At 39.7% G+C, this 15,005-nt stretch overlaps 1 protein-coding gene across 1 annotated transcript; it reads right to left on the bottom strand.

The window, feature by feature from the left end:
* Positions 1 to 10,225: 10,225 nt before the first annotated feature.
* On the bottom strand, positions 10,226 to 13,494 carry LOC104453655 (adagio protein 3). The gene is made up of 2 exons (XM_010068265.3): positions 13,047 to 13,494; positions 10,226 to 12,114 (listed from the first exon to the last, which is right to left on the bottom strand). Exons 1-2 carry the CDS (start codon positions 13,418 to 13,420, stop codon positions 10,497 to 10,499), a joined length of 1,992 nt encoding a protein of 663 aa, XP_010066567.2. The 5' UTR covers positions 13,421 to 13,494; the 3' UTR covers positions 10,226 to 10,496.
* Positions 13,495 to 15,005: the final 1,511 nt, after the last annotated feature.

Below are 15,005 nucleotides of genomic sequence, written 5' to 3'. Positions count from 1 at the left end.
TGATAAAAACACTCCATTTAGCCCGATGAGCAATTTCATACTCGAGCTTTTAATTCATTCAACATGATTCTTAAATTATTTCTAGTTATTTGATCTAGCCCCTCAACTTTAAATAGAAAATCGAAAAGTTTTGTAATCATACCATTGTGCAGATTTTTAAATATATTTCCATTTCAGTTTGTTTCCTAAATCAACAAAAAAAAATGTTTATTTTTCATTTTTTAAAAGCTTTTTGGTTTTTATGAATAGAAATAAATGTATTAGAAGTCCTACAATTGTCACAAAAATGCAATCGAATCTTAAAACTTTTCAAAAGTGTAATTAAGTCATAAAACTTATAACGAGAGCACAACCAATTCTTAAAATTTTCAAAAGGTACAATCGATGAAAGGACTTGATTAGACCAATTTAACAAGTTTTAAGACATAATTGTATTTTTTGAAAGTTTTATAACACAATCATGCTTTCGTGATAAGTTTTAGGACTTAATTATATATATTTTTAAAAATTAGAATTTAATTGCTCTTTCATAACAAGTTTTAAAACTTACAATGCACTTGTCCCACATGAATATTACGATAGTTCAATTGAAGTATATTTGAGCTTATGATCTTTGTAATAGTAAAAGTAAAGCCTCGGTTTACAGCCTTGGTTAGAAATATATTTAATTAATATTCTTGATAAAATAGTACCATCTATTATTAAAGTGGATAATTTAAAACTAGTCGGTAACTTACAGTTAGAAAAGCTGGTTAATTACTCAAATAAAAGTTGATTTGTTTTTTTTTTTTTTAAAAGAAAAGCAATTAACTTGTATAAAAGTGATAAGTTATTCAAATAAGAGGGAATTATTGTAACAAATTTGTAACCAACTGCCATCATTTCAAAGATACTTGACTTTTTTTAAGATCAGGCCGGGGGGGGTGTTTTCCAAATAAAGGGTTAACCCTTCCATTTTATTTACGTGGAACGGGGGCTCTAACACGGCCTTTGTTTAAGGTCCTTAGGCTGGACCAATATAGCAATTAACTTATATAAAAGTGATAAGTTATTCAAATAAGAGGGAATTATTGTCCAAAAAGTCTTAAATCTATTGTACGGTGGTTAATTCGGTCTTAAATCTTTTAATTATACCAATTTAATCCTAAACATCTGAACAACTTGCTAATTTAATCTTAAATATTTTTGAAGATTTGCCAATGTAGTCTTAAACCATTTGACGACTTGTTGATTTAGTCATTTAATCCAAATTTGACTAGAAGTTGTTGATATGGATGCTAACTATCCTAAATAACGTAACCGATGTTTTTTTTTTTTTTGGACGAAAACAGAGAAAATATTATAGCTTCGGTAACTTACATCCAGCCTTTAAAGCGTCAACATACACAAGGTCTAGCAAAAGGAAAGGAGGAGATAAGTTCCGGTCTTGGGCCTGCATGGCCGGTGGGCTTTCGCGGCCCGGTCGGCCAAGCATTAGCCTCACGCTTGCGAAGCGCACGTTCAGGTTAGGGAAAATAGGGAGAAAAGATGTCGCCTCCGCAAATAAGATGCGCGTCTCCCATGGCGGCGGATCCTCCCTATTACTGCTGCCACAACGATGCCGCAGTCCGACTCCGGTCTATATGAGCCCGATGAAGTCCCCGATGTAGCGTATGATCTTTGAAGAGCAAAGGTTAGAGCACGAAACTCCGCGATAAGAGGCGAAGCAGCTGGGAAACGAGCATAGTATATATCAGTTAGTCGGCCATAGTGATCTCTACAAATCGATGCCATAGATCCATCTGTGTCTCCTGGTTTGAACGAAGCATCAATATTGCATTTTAAGGTGCCTGGATCCGGTGGTTTCCAGAGCTGATGTGGGTGCGGTTGTCTTTTGTAGGTCGGGACGAGAGAGAGATCCGAAACCCGAAAAAGCTGCGTCTGCGATAAGGCATTCTCCTTTGCTAAAGTATGGTCTGGACGTTGGCCACGGAAGATAAAACCGTTTCGCATTTTCCAGATTTACCATAGAACATTGGCAACAAGGTCCAGACCAGGTAAGCAATTCGGCAATACACAGCCTTACATAACCAAACTTCGAATCGAGTAAACGTAACCGATGTTGATGTGGACAATTTTTGCATTTTTTTTTCAAAATATTTTTCATTTTTTTTCCCTTTGGCCTATGGCTGTTACTAGGGGTATGCATGGTCCGGGCGGGCGATTCCCAACCTAGAACCGGGACCTACTCATTAAGGATCGGTTCCGAAAAATTGGAACCGGGATCCACCTGTTAGTTGCATGGATCCACCTGTCCGATTCGATTCCCGGGTGAATCCATGGAACCGGTCTCACAATAATAATAATATCATTTTCTCAAAAGTTTCGATCTTGATGGGCAAAACTTTGGTTTTTGACCAAAATTGCCGGTTCTTCGCCGCCTAACCTATTCTTCTTCTCCTCCTCCTGCAGCCCTGCTTCTTCACGTGCTTGCTTTTTGTCCACCAATTGCTCAATGTTTTGTCAAGGTGCACTTTGGACTTTTTAGCTTCAGCGCCTCTCCATTTGGTGCGCTTTGGACTTTTTTTCCCACTTTAATTAATTTTTTTAATTATTTGATTTGGGTTTGTTAATTTGTCATTTCATTTTTTAATATTGAAAATTAATATATTATTTTAATATAATCGGTTCGATCCGGGTGGACGGGTGGATGGATCCGTCCACGTAACTGGGAACTGGGACTGGTACCCATTGGTTCCCATAAATTGGAACTGGGAACCGGACCGATTCCCTTAAGAACCACCGGTTTCGGGCGGTTCCGGTCCGGTTCCGGACGGTCTGGGTGGGTCCCGGTTCTTTTGCGCATCCCTAGCCATTACTCAGCCTTGTCTAGCATCCTGTCGAGCTTTAATCTTATGCTGTTCCATGAAAGACAAAGTAACTTCTTGCAGTCCTCAGACATCGATTCTTCACATTTTTCATAAGCGTTCTAGCTGTACATTGAACAAATCGTAAGATGCCAAATAAATTTGCACTCAAGGTCCCCGTTGAATCTTCAAGTTGTACTTCAACACGGCACCTGATATTGAAATTTTCAGGAGATGGTACAAATGGCTATTCATTTCTTTATCCTGAAAACATGATCAGATACAAAATGATACGCCTTGGCTTGCCAGTGACTTATGTTCTTTTGCAGATCATGCGTGTGAGAACTCATTCGAAGTCAGCTCTAGTTCCTTTGCCGCACTCACTGCATGCCATGTAGAAGAAACGTCGTCACAGATTTCGCATTGATTATCGATGCTTTAATCCAAAAGAAGTTTTGCTGCAACTATAAGTCAGCTCTGGATTGGGGATGATAGCTTCTCTTTCGATGGTGAATTACAACTTTTAATCGGCAATATCATCCAACATTTCGCAATGATCTATGGACCTATAAAGAAGCCAATTTCAAAAGAGAATAAATAAGAACATGCTTACATGATATAGTTCAGAATGGCGAAGCTCACGAAGTTGGAATGTTTGAACCAGGTTATGTGCGAAAGAGGTGGCAATTTATGATTTGTTTATTTAGTGCTTCCCTATCAAATCGGTGGTGGTGTGGATCACATTCAATTTATCCTATAAGGTTTGGCTTACCCGATTATCCTTGCCTTCAATTCGGTTCAATGTATCCACATCCATTATTTAGTATAAGGTTCGGCTTACACAACGCTTTAGTCGTAGGCTTTGAAAAAAAGTTGCATATGTCATATGCATGCCAGATGCTCCCGCTGGAGAGTGAAAGTGTTGAAGTATATTTATGAATATTGATCACTAGTTAGTTAGGGCGTCGTCATATATAAGGAAATCGGAGTCCTATTACTATCGGCTGTCGAACTTTAGTCATGGAGCCATCTACCGATCCTTTTGTCAGGCTATCGAGTAAAGAGGTAATCTTTGACTATTTTCTTTCTTGCCCAGCAGCCCTCGCAGTTTGCCTTCCTACCTCCTTCTCTTTATTAAAAAAAAAAAGTTTATTTTTTAGTTTAATTTATATAACATTCAGAATAAAAATCATATTTTGATCAAAATGGTATCATTTTAGCCTCATTCTCCATGTCTTATCCACTTAGTGCCACTTAGGAAAGAGAACATACTACAAAATTACGTTAGCATTTTAATTTATATAACATTCAGAATAAAAATCATATTTTGATCAAAATGGTATCATTTTAGCCTCATTCTCCATGTCTTAGCCACTTAGCGCCACATAGGAAAGAGAACATACTAAAAAATTACGTTAGCATTTTCTGTTAGCCAAATTAGACAAAGTTAATGGAAGGATTTGATTGCTATGAATAAGAGTTGGTAATTTCCAATAAGAGTTAGTAGATTTAATACATTTGTATACTTTAAAAATAACTATTAGTAAATTATCAACACCATCATTAATTTCAAAAGAATTAAACAAATGCTAGTAACTCACTCAAATAAAAGTTAGCAAAGCTAAAATTAGTTGGTAACTAAACCTGCAAAAAGTTGATAAATCACCCGAATCAAGACTGATAGTTTTTTGTGAGAGTTTAATTGGTAACTTTTACACATAAATTTTATTAAATCGTTGGAGCAATCAGTAATTCGGAAACGGTGTCATCAATGTTGATAAGTGGACTCAAATGAGAGTTGATAATTTTCTATAAAAGTTTGTAGCTTTAACACATTGATAAATTATGTAAATAAATGTTGGCAAATTGTTGAAATAGTTGCTAAGTTAAGATATTTAGTAATCAGTGGTAATTTTATAAAAGTGTTGGTAACTTATTAGCGTGTTATCCACTGAACAATTAGCCAATTAAAATTTTGTTACTAATGTGTCCTGATGGTTATCGACGCTTTTCATATGTTACAAGTATAGAACGAAGTTGCACTTTTACCCACTAGAACATTAGACTCGTCCGATTTCAGCTCACATTGTCGGCTCATTTCATCTTATTTCATAGGACAAAAACAAGAGATTTGTCTTTTTATAGCCAAATGGAAAGAAAGAGAGAAATATTGGAGAGTAATGAGTACAACTTCTTTATAACTTGAAACTTCAATAGCAATTTTCCACCTTGAAGAAAGGAATTATGAGTTTCATAGCAGTTGTGGTGGCGCATGTCTTCGGAATTTGGATAAGGAAATCAGTACTTTCATGCAAGGTATTATCTGCAATTCACAAATATAAGAAAAAAAAATGCTAGAAACATTTAACAACATATATCGACAAAGTAAATGAGTGTGGGGAAAAGAATATACGAATGGAGAGAGAGAGATTTTACTTACTTAAATAGCTCTTATTCTTGTGGTTGAAATTGAAAAGCTCTCTCAAACCAAAGCACTGTAATCATCCTCGCTATTGATAATTTTTCAATAATCCTATCCACCATCTGGAAATAAGAGATCCTCCAAGATTGCTTGTAATGTAATATGCCGCAGAATCCCAAAAATCCCACCAAGAAACCTGACCCTAATCCCGAATAAAACCAATCAACTATAAAATAGTCTTCATTAGACTCATCTTCACTAGAATTGTGACCATCTTGTTTGTCTATATCATTATGCTCATCTCCTGGACAAACTTTCGGAAGAGGACCTCCGCAAAGTCCATCGTTGCCGCGATAAACAAATTGATCCTCCAAAGTGCTTAACTGATTGCCTGATGGAATAGGACCTGATAAATTGTTGAAGGAAAGATCCAAATGACTTAGAAAGTCTAATTTGGATATGGTAGGAGGAATTTTACTTGATAGCTTATTGTTGGACAGATCCAGTGATTCTAAATATCTCAAGTTGCCAATACTCGAAGGGATTTTTCCAATTAGCTTATTGTGAGAGAGGTTCAAATTCTGAAGTTGAGCAAGCCAAGTTAGCCCTTCTGGTATTTGTCCATCTAATGAGTTGCTTGAAAGGTCGAGAGAAAATAAATATGGGAGTGTCTTGGTGAATTCTAGGTTTGTTCCTTTTATATTAACCATAACAGGAAACGCATCCGCTAATTGGATAAACGGAGTAGAAGTGGAATTGGCCCACATGCGAGAGAAGTTGTCAAAGCAAAGCGGAATGCCTCCAGAAATGTTGTTATACGCTAGGCTTAAATATTGGAGAGTAGCAAGATGGCATAGCTGCAAAGGAATGTCCCCGGTGAAGTAATTTCTCTCAAGATTGATTATTGCAAATGATAGAGACTGTCGTCCAAACGGAAGCATTCTGCCGGTGAATTGATTGTCACTAAGATCAAGGATTGCCAAATTTAGCTTTAGCAAACATTCTGGAAGCACTCCACTCAAGCCATTTTCATGCAGGCCTAGAACTACTAATCGCTCCAAATGGCATAGAGAGTTTGGAATCGGACCATTCAACTTGTTCTCTCCCAATGAAATCCATCCCAAATTCGTTTGTGACTTCCTCCAACATTGCGGAAGTCTCCTAGACAGTTTGTTCTTAGAGAGATCAAGAAAAGACAATCCCTCGGACATGCATAATGAATTTGGAATGTTACCACTGAGGTTATTCGTAGAAAGTGATACTTGAAATAGTTGTGGCATCTTTTCTCCAATAATTTGGGATATGTTGCCTCTGAGCATATTGCTCGAGAGATCCAAACTTCTAACGTTAGATAAAACGTCAAGTAACCAATGGGGAACTTCATCTGAGATGCTAGCATTTCACATGCCCAATTCCCAAATGTTCCTTTGCGTTCGAAGCCAATTTGGGAATTGTGGTCCCACTTTGCAACTTGACATGGTAATCATATGAATTTGAAAAGGAGGAACCCAAGATGCATTGACATTTATAACAAGCTCGTTTGAATCTAAGAACAAGTAGATCAAGCTAGTGAGATTTGCAAAGTGAAGTTCGTTGACAACTCCATGTAATTGATTATTCGTAATGTCCATCAACTCTAGATTGGATAGTAGCCCAATACTTTCTGGAATGCTCCCACTCAATTTGTTAAAAGAGAGGTGCAAGTTTCTCAAAGATGACAGATGGCTCATGGTAATGGGAATAGGACCTAAAATCGAGTTCAATGAAAGATCAAGGGATTCTAGATTTTTGAAATTCCAAAATTGATTGGGTAGGTGACCACTAAAATTGTTGTTGCCAACATCAATAATCTTCAGGTCACTTTGTCCACAGATTAAAGCATCATCTTTGGTATCCGAAATCCGTCCACTAAATTTGTTATAACCCAAGTTTAGTACTTGCATTTTGCAGAAAATGGTCAAGTTTTTCAAAAGTTCACCTTCTAGCCTATTTGACGAGACATCAAGGAACTTCAACCGTTGGCTATTTTCAAGGATGATAATGGGGAACATGCCTTGGAGATCATTAGAACTTAAATCTAGATGGCTGAGTTTACTGAAGTTTTGAATCCAAGGAGGAATGGATGGATTAATGAAGTTGTTACTTAGATCAAGGAATCTAAGAGAAGTGAAATTGACATGCAGAGATGCTGAAGCGTCTCTCAAATAACATCCCCTCAGTATTAAAACTTCCAAAGAGGAAAGCATGTTGATAGGACTTAACCAATCTTTGGGGTTGAGAAGGGAGACATAAGATAGGTCCAAGTACTTCAACTTAGAAAATGTCGATAACCATTGAAGGTTCTTTGTTTGTAAAGGTTGCTCCCATTGATAACTACTAAGATCCAAGTACCGTAACTTGGAAAGGTTACTAAGTTGACCTAGAAGATCTCCATAGAAGCCTCCTTGTGAGAGGTTGAGATACTCCAAATTTTGTAGAGAAGCTAAGGACGCTGGGATTTTTTGGGTTGAGAAATTATTGAAGCTGAGGTCTAGATACTTCAAATGGTTCAATTCGTATACAGCGGGATGTATCTTACCTCCCAAGGTGCACTTCCAACGTCCATCGCAAGGATTATGAAGATCAAGCTTTGAGACATGACCGGTCTCCTCGTTGCATTCAACTCCTTCCCACTTGCAACAATCCTTGCTGGTCCACGACGACAAACGTTCAGAAGGATCAATGAGATCATGCTTGAACTTCAAAAGAGCTTCCCTCTCAACTCTGATGCAGCTTACATTTGTTAAAGCGTTGGAATGACTGAATTTCAAGGCTTGAATGACAAGGAGTGCACACAAGAGTGTAGGCACGAAGCCAGTGGACGTGTAGGATGCCACTGTTGTCTATGATGAACCCAAGAATTTCCGTTTATATAGGCCAAACAAACACTTCCCTTAAGGAAGATATTATTTTCTTCCTTATACGGATCTTGGTCTCGATTCACGAAAAAAAAAGGGAAGAAAGAAGGAGATCAGCATCTCTTCAGAGTCCTTTTCTCTGGCCGCTGGCAACCTAAATTGACTTATAATTCCAAGTCGTGCCTTGCAGGGCCTGTCCATCGGTCAAGACATCAAATGCGACCAATACTACATAGGGTTTCTTATACTTATTGAGATGAATCTCTAATTTTATTGCAAAAATTATTGCCATTACAAGAGTTATGTCAATTACATTGTCGAGAATTGGAGGTTGAAGATATCATGTGAAGTAATTGGTAGTCAGTCATGCCATGCAAGACCTATCAATTGGTCTCGACATCAAACGTAACTAGGGATAATTATGGAAAGCATGTGAAGTAATTGGTGCATATGAACATGGTGAGAATGTTAGTATAAACAAAGTAAATAGTGTTATAAATTATTTTATTTTTTTGAAATAATGTTGCTCAAATAAAGAAACCCAATACAAACATATAAACCAAAGATAGATTTTCAATATCATTAAGATTTTTTTTTTTTTAAAAAGAAGGAATTTGCTAACACTTAAATATTAAAACTTGTGTTTTTTAATTCGCTGTCTCTGTGTTATAAGCTCCTAGAGCAATCATTGTTAAGACAAAAGAAAAACTTGCAGGCTCATTGACTAATTCTTACCTTTTTGGGGAATGTTGTTTTTGTATAAGTGCAAAAGATTGGGCTTTTTTCTAGAGAAAGGGAATACCGTTTGCCTAGCGGAAGAGAGAGGTGTGAACGTGGGCTTGCGTAGAGTCAAAGGAGTCAATTACAGAATCTTCGTTTTGATGCCAATGGCCCAAATGGCAAAGAGTAGTTGACTAATCTCGAATCACACGCATAAGGACTGCCCAACCCATCAACATTCAACCCATGTTTGGAAGCAGATGGGTTTAGGAAAACCAGTTCTCTTCTTGTCATCCGATTGCTCACCTAAATCAGTAAAATATCAGTACTTCCACATGTAGTATTTGCGCGTTACTATTAATAAAACTTCTCTCTCTTATGCATGTTTGTTCAAGATAATTTGCATTCATGATATTCTTCTAAAGTTTCCCGTTGAATGAGAGAGTTCATGATAAATGATTCATAAATAAACACTGATCCTTAAATTATCCCCATATTATATAGTCACTTCAAGCACTCATTGAGGTGTTACACTAATTGGAAAGAGTGACGTTATGATGATTATGACTTGATTTGCGTGAATCTGCAGAACGGAAAAGGTAGTTCTTGTGATTGTCATGTCCCATGATAGTAACGTACAATTTAATGAGTTAATTAAGAGTGGATGATTCTAAAGTTTACACATCACATGTGATGACAAACATATCATGTGATTTCATTTGAGTCATGGAACCGACATTGGAAATCCTGACCTCAGTACATTGAGAGGTTGTCAAGTTCCTCTCTCCGATCACCTGGAAAGTTAGACAAAGTCATTCCCCAAGACGGTACTCAATTTTTATCAATGCAAGAGATGTTAATGATCCTCATCAGTCTTTTAGCATCATAAGCCGGATCAATCCTACAGCTTTTTGCAGGACTTTGGTTCATAAACTGCTAGAGTAGCAACAGCATGTTTAAGTGCTAACCCCAAGAAGCGACAATCTGCCGTGCAGTAGAGCGAAGAACTTAAGAGCAATCCTCAAGATCGCCTCACATGTGCGAATGGACCGCAAAGATTCACTGCTTACACAGGTCTAACAGGAAAAGTTCCCGACATTTGGACAACGACCCAGACCGGGTCTTCAGGGGGGCTAACTGCAAATGGTCCCAAATTTTTGTTGTTGATTAGGCACGTGCGTTCAAACAAAGTCACTTACAAGAACCACCAAAATTTTCTTCAATTGTAACCTTTTCTATGATTCATATGTCCATCAATCACAATATCACCAGTAGTAGATAATTCTGTATTGGGGACTAGACTAGACAGAATGGAGAGTAGACAGAATGGAGAAGTAATATGCAGATGAACAAGAAATGAGCTCTGTCAAACAAGTAATAGCATGTTCACCACCTATCAGCATAATGTACAAAGAGTCACCAAGTGAACAAGGCTAATTTTACAGAAATTTGTGGAGGAAAAAGATGACAGAAACTTTGGATCAAGAAACCAATTTACATTACCAGGAAATGTAACTGGTGAGGGATGAAAAGGAGAGAAGAAAGCAGCATGCTCAAAAACTCTCTTGCAGGGCTAAGCGCAAACCAAGAACTCAAGCATCTAGTCGTAAATCACTCATCTGAAGCAGCATCCATATCTTGCCAGCTCGCCAAGCACAGTTCATGCAATTCATTCAGAATCCATTCTTCCCCAGTATGACCACCTAATACCAGAACTCGCGTGCCTCCAACAACACAGGTACTGTGTCCCCATGCGTATTTCGGCGGTTGTCCTGGAGCATTAAGAATCCTCCAAGATGGTTTCTCTTCGGAAGGATCCAATAGGAAGACTTGAGATGGTGAGTGCAAGCCCGCAATAGAACCACCAAAGATCAAAATCCTACCACAAGGCATGCTGACCGCCACATGGTCCAGTCTAGGAGGTGGGACCGCAGCGCTTTGACCGCCAATGCCAGTCAATGCGCTGCACTCCAACAGTCTCCACTGTGGCTCTTCATCATCCAAGTCAATGGTGTAGGCCTCGCCCGATCGCAGCCTCAAGTGCCCACTTTTTGCCAACCCACCAAACATGAGGAGTTTTGTCCTACCATAAACTGAGAGAGAATGTCCCAATCTTGACGGTGGAGCCCAAGAAGTTGGGATCTCCTTCCATACAGGCTTGTCTGTGGTGAGATCCAACAAGTAAGTGTCGCTGAGGAGTACTCCAGCATCAGTGCAACCACCAGAGACAACCAGTTTAGAACCCTCTACTGTGCAAGAGCTGTGCCAAGATCTAGGAAGAGGTGGGGTCCCACCCAAGACTTCTGTCCATGTCGGCTGTTTAGCATCCAAATCCAGCACAAACACGTCATTGAGCAATCCTTGCCTCCCACAACCTCCAAACACCACCAACCACGATCCATTGATGCACGAAAGTGTGTGGCCCCACCGGCCTGGGGGAGACGACTCCACACTCACACGTCTCCACTCTGGATTCGCAGCATCGAGGTTGAGCACAAATGTATCATCCATCGGCTGCATGTTAACCCCTTCACCTCCAAACAGCACAAGCCGATTCCCTGCAGCACAAGCACTGAAGTTGCACCTAGAAGGTTCCACTGCTCCTCCAACTGTCAATTTCCTCCAGCAAACAGCCTCCAAAGTCGTTAATTCCCTAGCCAAACGCCCCCAGCCTAATTTCTCGGTCATCCTTTCCAAAGCGCCTGTGACGTCTCTTCCCCAAGCATTTTGACAAACCATCTTCCTTAGATGCTCATTCTTTGTTAGGTGACGAATCCTTCTACAGACAGATCCAATCGATGCCACGTCCCTTGGTGTTAGCCGTGACAAAATATTGTGTGCTAAAACTTCATCAGATAGTTGAAGTATCCCGCACATTTCTTGATCTTGTACAAAAGGCAATGGCCCATCTTTCGGAGTGTATACACTCATCTGCTCACACTCATTGTTGTAGGTCTCCTTGAAAACAGGATAAGATATGCAGTTCATATCAATTTTTGCTTCAGAAAATATTTGAATGCCTATTACATGCGTGACTATTCCATCATCATCGTGTATTGGAGCTAGCTTTAACCTATTCACCAAAGGAGTGCCATCCTTCCTAAAATTGAGGAGCTCGCCTTGAAATTCAAGACCTTGCTCGAGACATCGTCTGATTTCAGAAACAACCACTGGATCGACCAAAGGATGCCGTCTCTGTGCACGAGGATCTCTATATTGCAAGAATCGGCTGAAACAAAGGAGTATCAGAAGAGTCAAATGAGAAGCTAACAAGCTCCCAAAAGCAACACAAACGCAATACTCCAAACATAGCAAGATCATGATGAACATGAAAGAGAAGACAGTGCAAAAGACTCAGATGTCCATCACGTAGCCCATTCTAAAACAGATTGGCACACAGTAGAAGCTCCATCATTTATCTCTTCAACAACAAGCCATCAATGAGAATCTTGGGTGATCATGTCCATAAACAGTTCTCAAATTGAAATTCTTGAAAAGCTTAAGTGATTCGACCCCACCAAAAAAAAAAAAAAAAAAAAAGAGCTTAAGTGAAAGCTACGAAGATCATATCTATGCCTGCCGTGGATTCTGATTGGTCTGCCTATTAAGTACGCCATATCTATATTACAAGACCACACCCCAAATTGAAATTATCACTGATGATGTACCAATAAAACCTCCCTATTTTTACGCTCTCTGGTACACCAATCAACATCTCTTCCCCCGTATTCCTTCTATCCTTCAAATTCTCTCACATACCGAACGACTTAACACGAACCCTCCACGAAAAGTCGCTCCTTTACAACAAATCTCAAACATCAAGCAACAAGCTCTCCTTCATTCTTCAGATAGATCCCAGGACTACCCCCAAACAGTAAAACAAAGAAGATCAGAGCCCAGAAATCCTCTCCATTTCCACTACCACTAGAACGAAGGCAGCCGGAAAAATCGCTCCTTTACAACAAATCTCAAACATCAAAACAACAAGCTCTCCTCCATTCTCCAGATAGATCCCAGGAATACCCCCATACAGCAAAACAAAAGAAGAGCAGAGCCCAGAAATCCTCTCCATTTCCACCACCCACTAGACCGACCAAAACAGAGGCGGCCGGGAAAAAAAAGCCCCACGAATCAAATCTGACACGAGAGGGACGAACTCACCAGTTCCGACCCAGGACCTCGTCGGCCCTGTACCCGGTGAAGCTCTCGAAGACGGTGTTCACGTAAATGATGGGGAAATCGGGCTCGAGGGCGTCGGACACGACGAAGGACGTGGGCGTCAGCGGGTAGAAGAAGAGCCCGGGCTTCATCGGGAGCTCGCTGTCCTCCTCCTCCTCCTCCTCCTCCCCCAGTTGCTCATCGCCACCATCATCACCATCATCCTCGCCATCTCCTCCTGCTGCCACTCCTTCCTCCGCCTCTTCGCACGGCCTGACGTCCTCCTCCGCGACGACCGCTCGGTAGCGGCCGGTCACGGAGCACTTGAGCCTCTTGCCGGACCCCTTCAGCTCCTCCTCCTCCTTGCTTGCCGCCATGGTGGGGAAGATTCTTCTGCAGGTTTCTCGCTCTAGCGCGCGAGCGAAAGAAAGAGAAGAGAGCGATTGAGGGGGTCGTGGGACGGGGTTGAAATGAGGTGGAGTCGTAGGCAAGTCGGCGGCGTTTGGCGGAAATGGCCCTGCTCGTATGTCTTAATTACGAGCCTGCCATCCTCGTGAAGGACCACGGTCAACTTCTCATTGACAAGTTCCACCACGGCGTTTTCGAGCTGTAGCGACTGTTTTTCGCATGTGTACGTAATAATCAGATTACGTGAAGGTTGCGATCCGACGCCGTATATCGCATTGAAACAGCTTTTCACCATACTTCGTCTTTCCTAATTTGATCGAGAACCATTTTCATGAGAAATGAAATGATTAAGTTTTGTCTCGAATCAAAGTTTAAAATAGAATTTCATGTTATTTTAATGTTCACATTTTAGCATATTACTTACTTGACAAGTGCTTGGAGTCCTCAACGGTGGACTGAAGGGGCCAATAGAGCAATTAGGCCTCTAGTGCAATGTTTAGTGATAATTCATTAAAATTCACTTAACATCATTTTTTAGGTTAATAACACGAAAAACTATAAACTAATACATCCGTGATAAATTTACCAAAAATTAATTTTTTTTATAATAAGAAATCCTAAGTTGGTATACTTATGAAAAATTTACCATCTATTAATTTCCGTTAAATTTTACTAATAATTGAATAGTATACCAGTTTAAAATTCTACTCTCTATTTCTCACAATTATACTGGTTTTATGATTTTTTGTGGTATTAATTTAATTTAATGGTGGATATATTTATCATAAAGATATTAGTTTGGAGTTTTTAGTCATAAAAAAATTAATTTATGGTAAATTTGTCACGTGTGTATTAATTTTGATTTTTTATGGTCATTTTTGGTAAATTTATCACAAATATACTAATTTGAATTTTTTAGTAGTTAAAAAGTTAATTTAGAGTAAATTTATCATAAATACATTAATTTAGAATTTTCACGATATTAACTATTTTCTTTTTACTTGTAAAATTAAGATTTCCCGGTGGCCACATAATCAAAAAGTTATTTGATGAGATAGGATTGCCGACTTGTTAAAAACAAAAAAAAAACAAAAAAAAGGATGATGGCCGTTGAGATTTATTGCCGCCCCTGCAATTGTTAAAAAAAAAAAAAAAAAAAGTAGTAGCCGACCGTCCATCGTACGTTTAATTTTAAGATGAATTCAGTACCCGTGTGCGGGCACTGGCGGTTTCCTGGCACAAGGGAAGTGGCAATTCGGTAGTTTCTACCGAAGTGCGAGGGCGAGGATGCCGGAGAGGAGTCCACGTCGGTTCCGAGCGAGGAGAGCACGTGGCAGGTTGATATTTCCGGAGGAAAATATCTTGGGGGGGAGAGGGAGAGAGGGGGTTGGAACCATCCACTATCCGGCCTCCACGTCACCATCTTTGTCAGAGCCAAAGGAAGATATTTTCTCTGGCGCCCCTCTTCGTTCCGGCTGCTCGCTCCACTTTCGGCTCCCGCCGTCCAATCCGATCGCCCCTCGTCGAAGCCAAAACGACTGTCCAATCGCAACG

Source organism: Eucalyptus grandis, chromosome 7 (assembly GCF_016545825.1).
Source record: "Eucalyptus grandis isolate ANBG69807.140 chromosome 7, ASM1654582v1, whole genome shotgun sequence".
Lineage (NCBI taxonomy): Eukaryota > Viridiplantae > Streptophyta > Magnoliopsida > Myrtales > Myrtaceae > Eucalyptus > Eucalyptus grandis.
The sequence above is the reverse complement of the archived record's forward strand: the minus strand, read 5'-3'. Positions and strand labels throughout refer to the sequence as shown.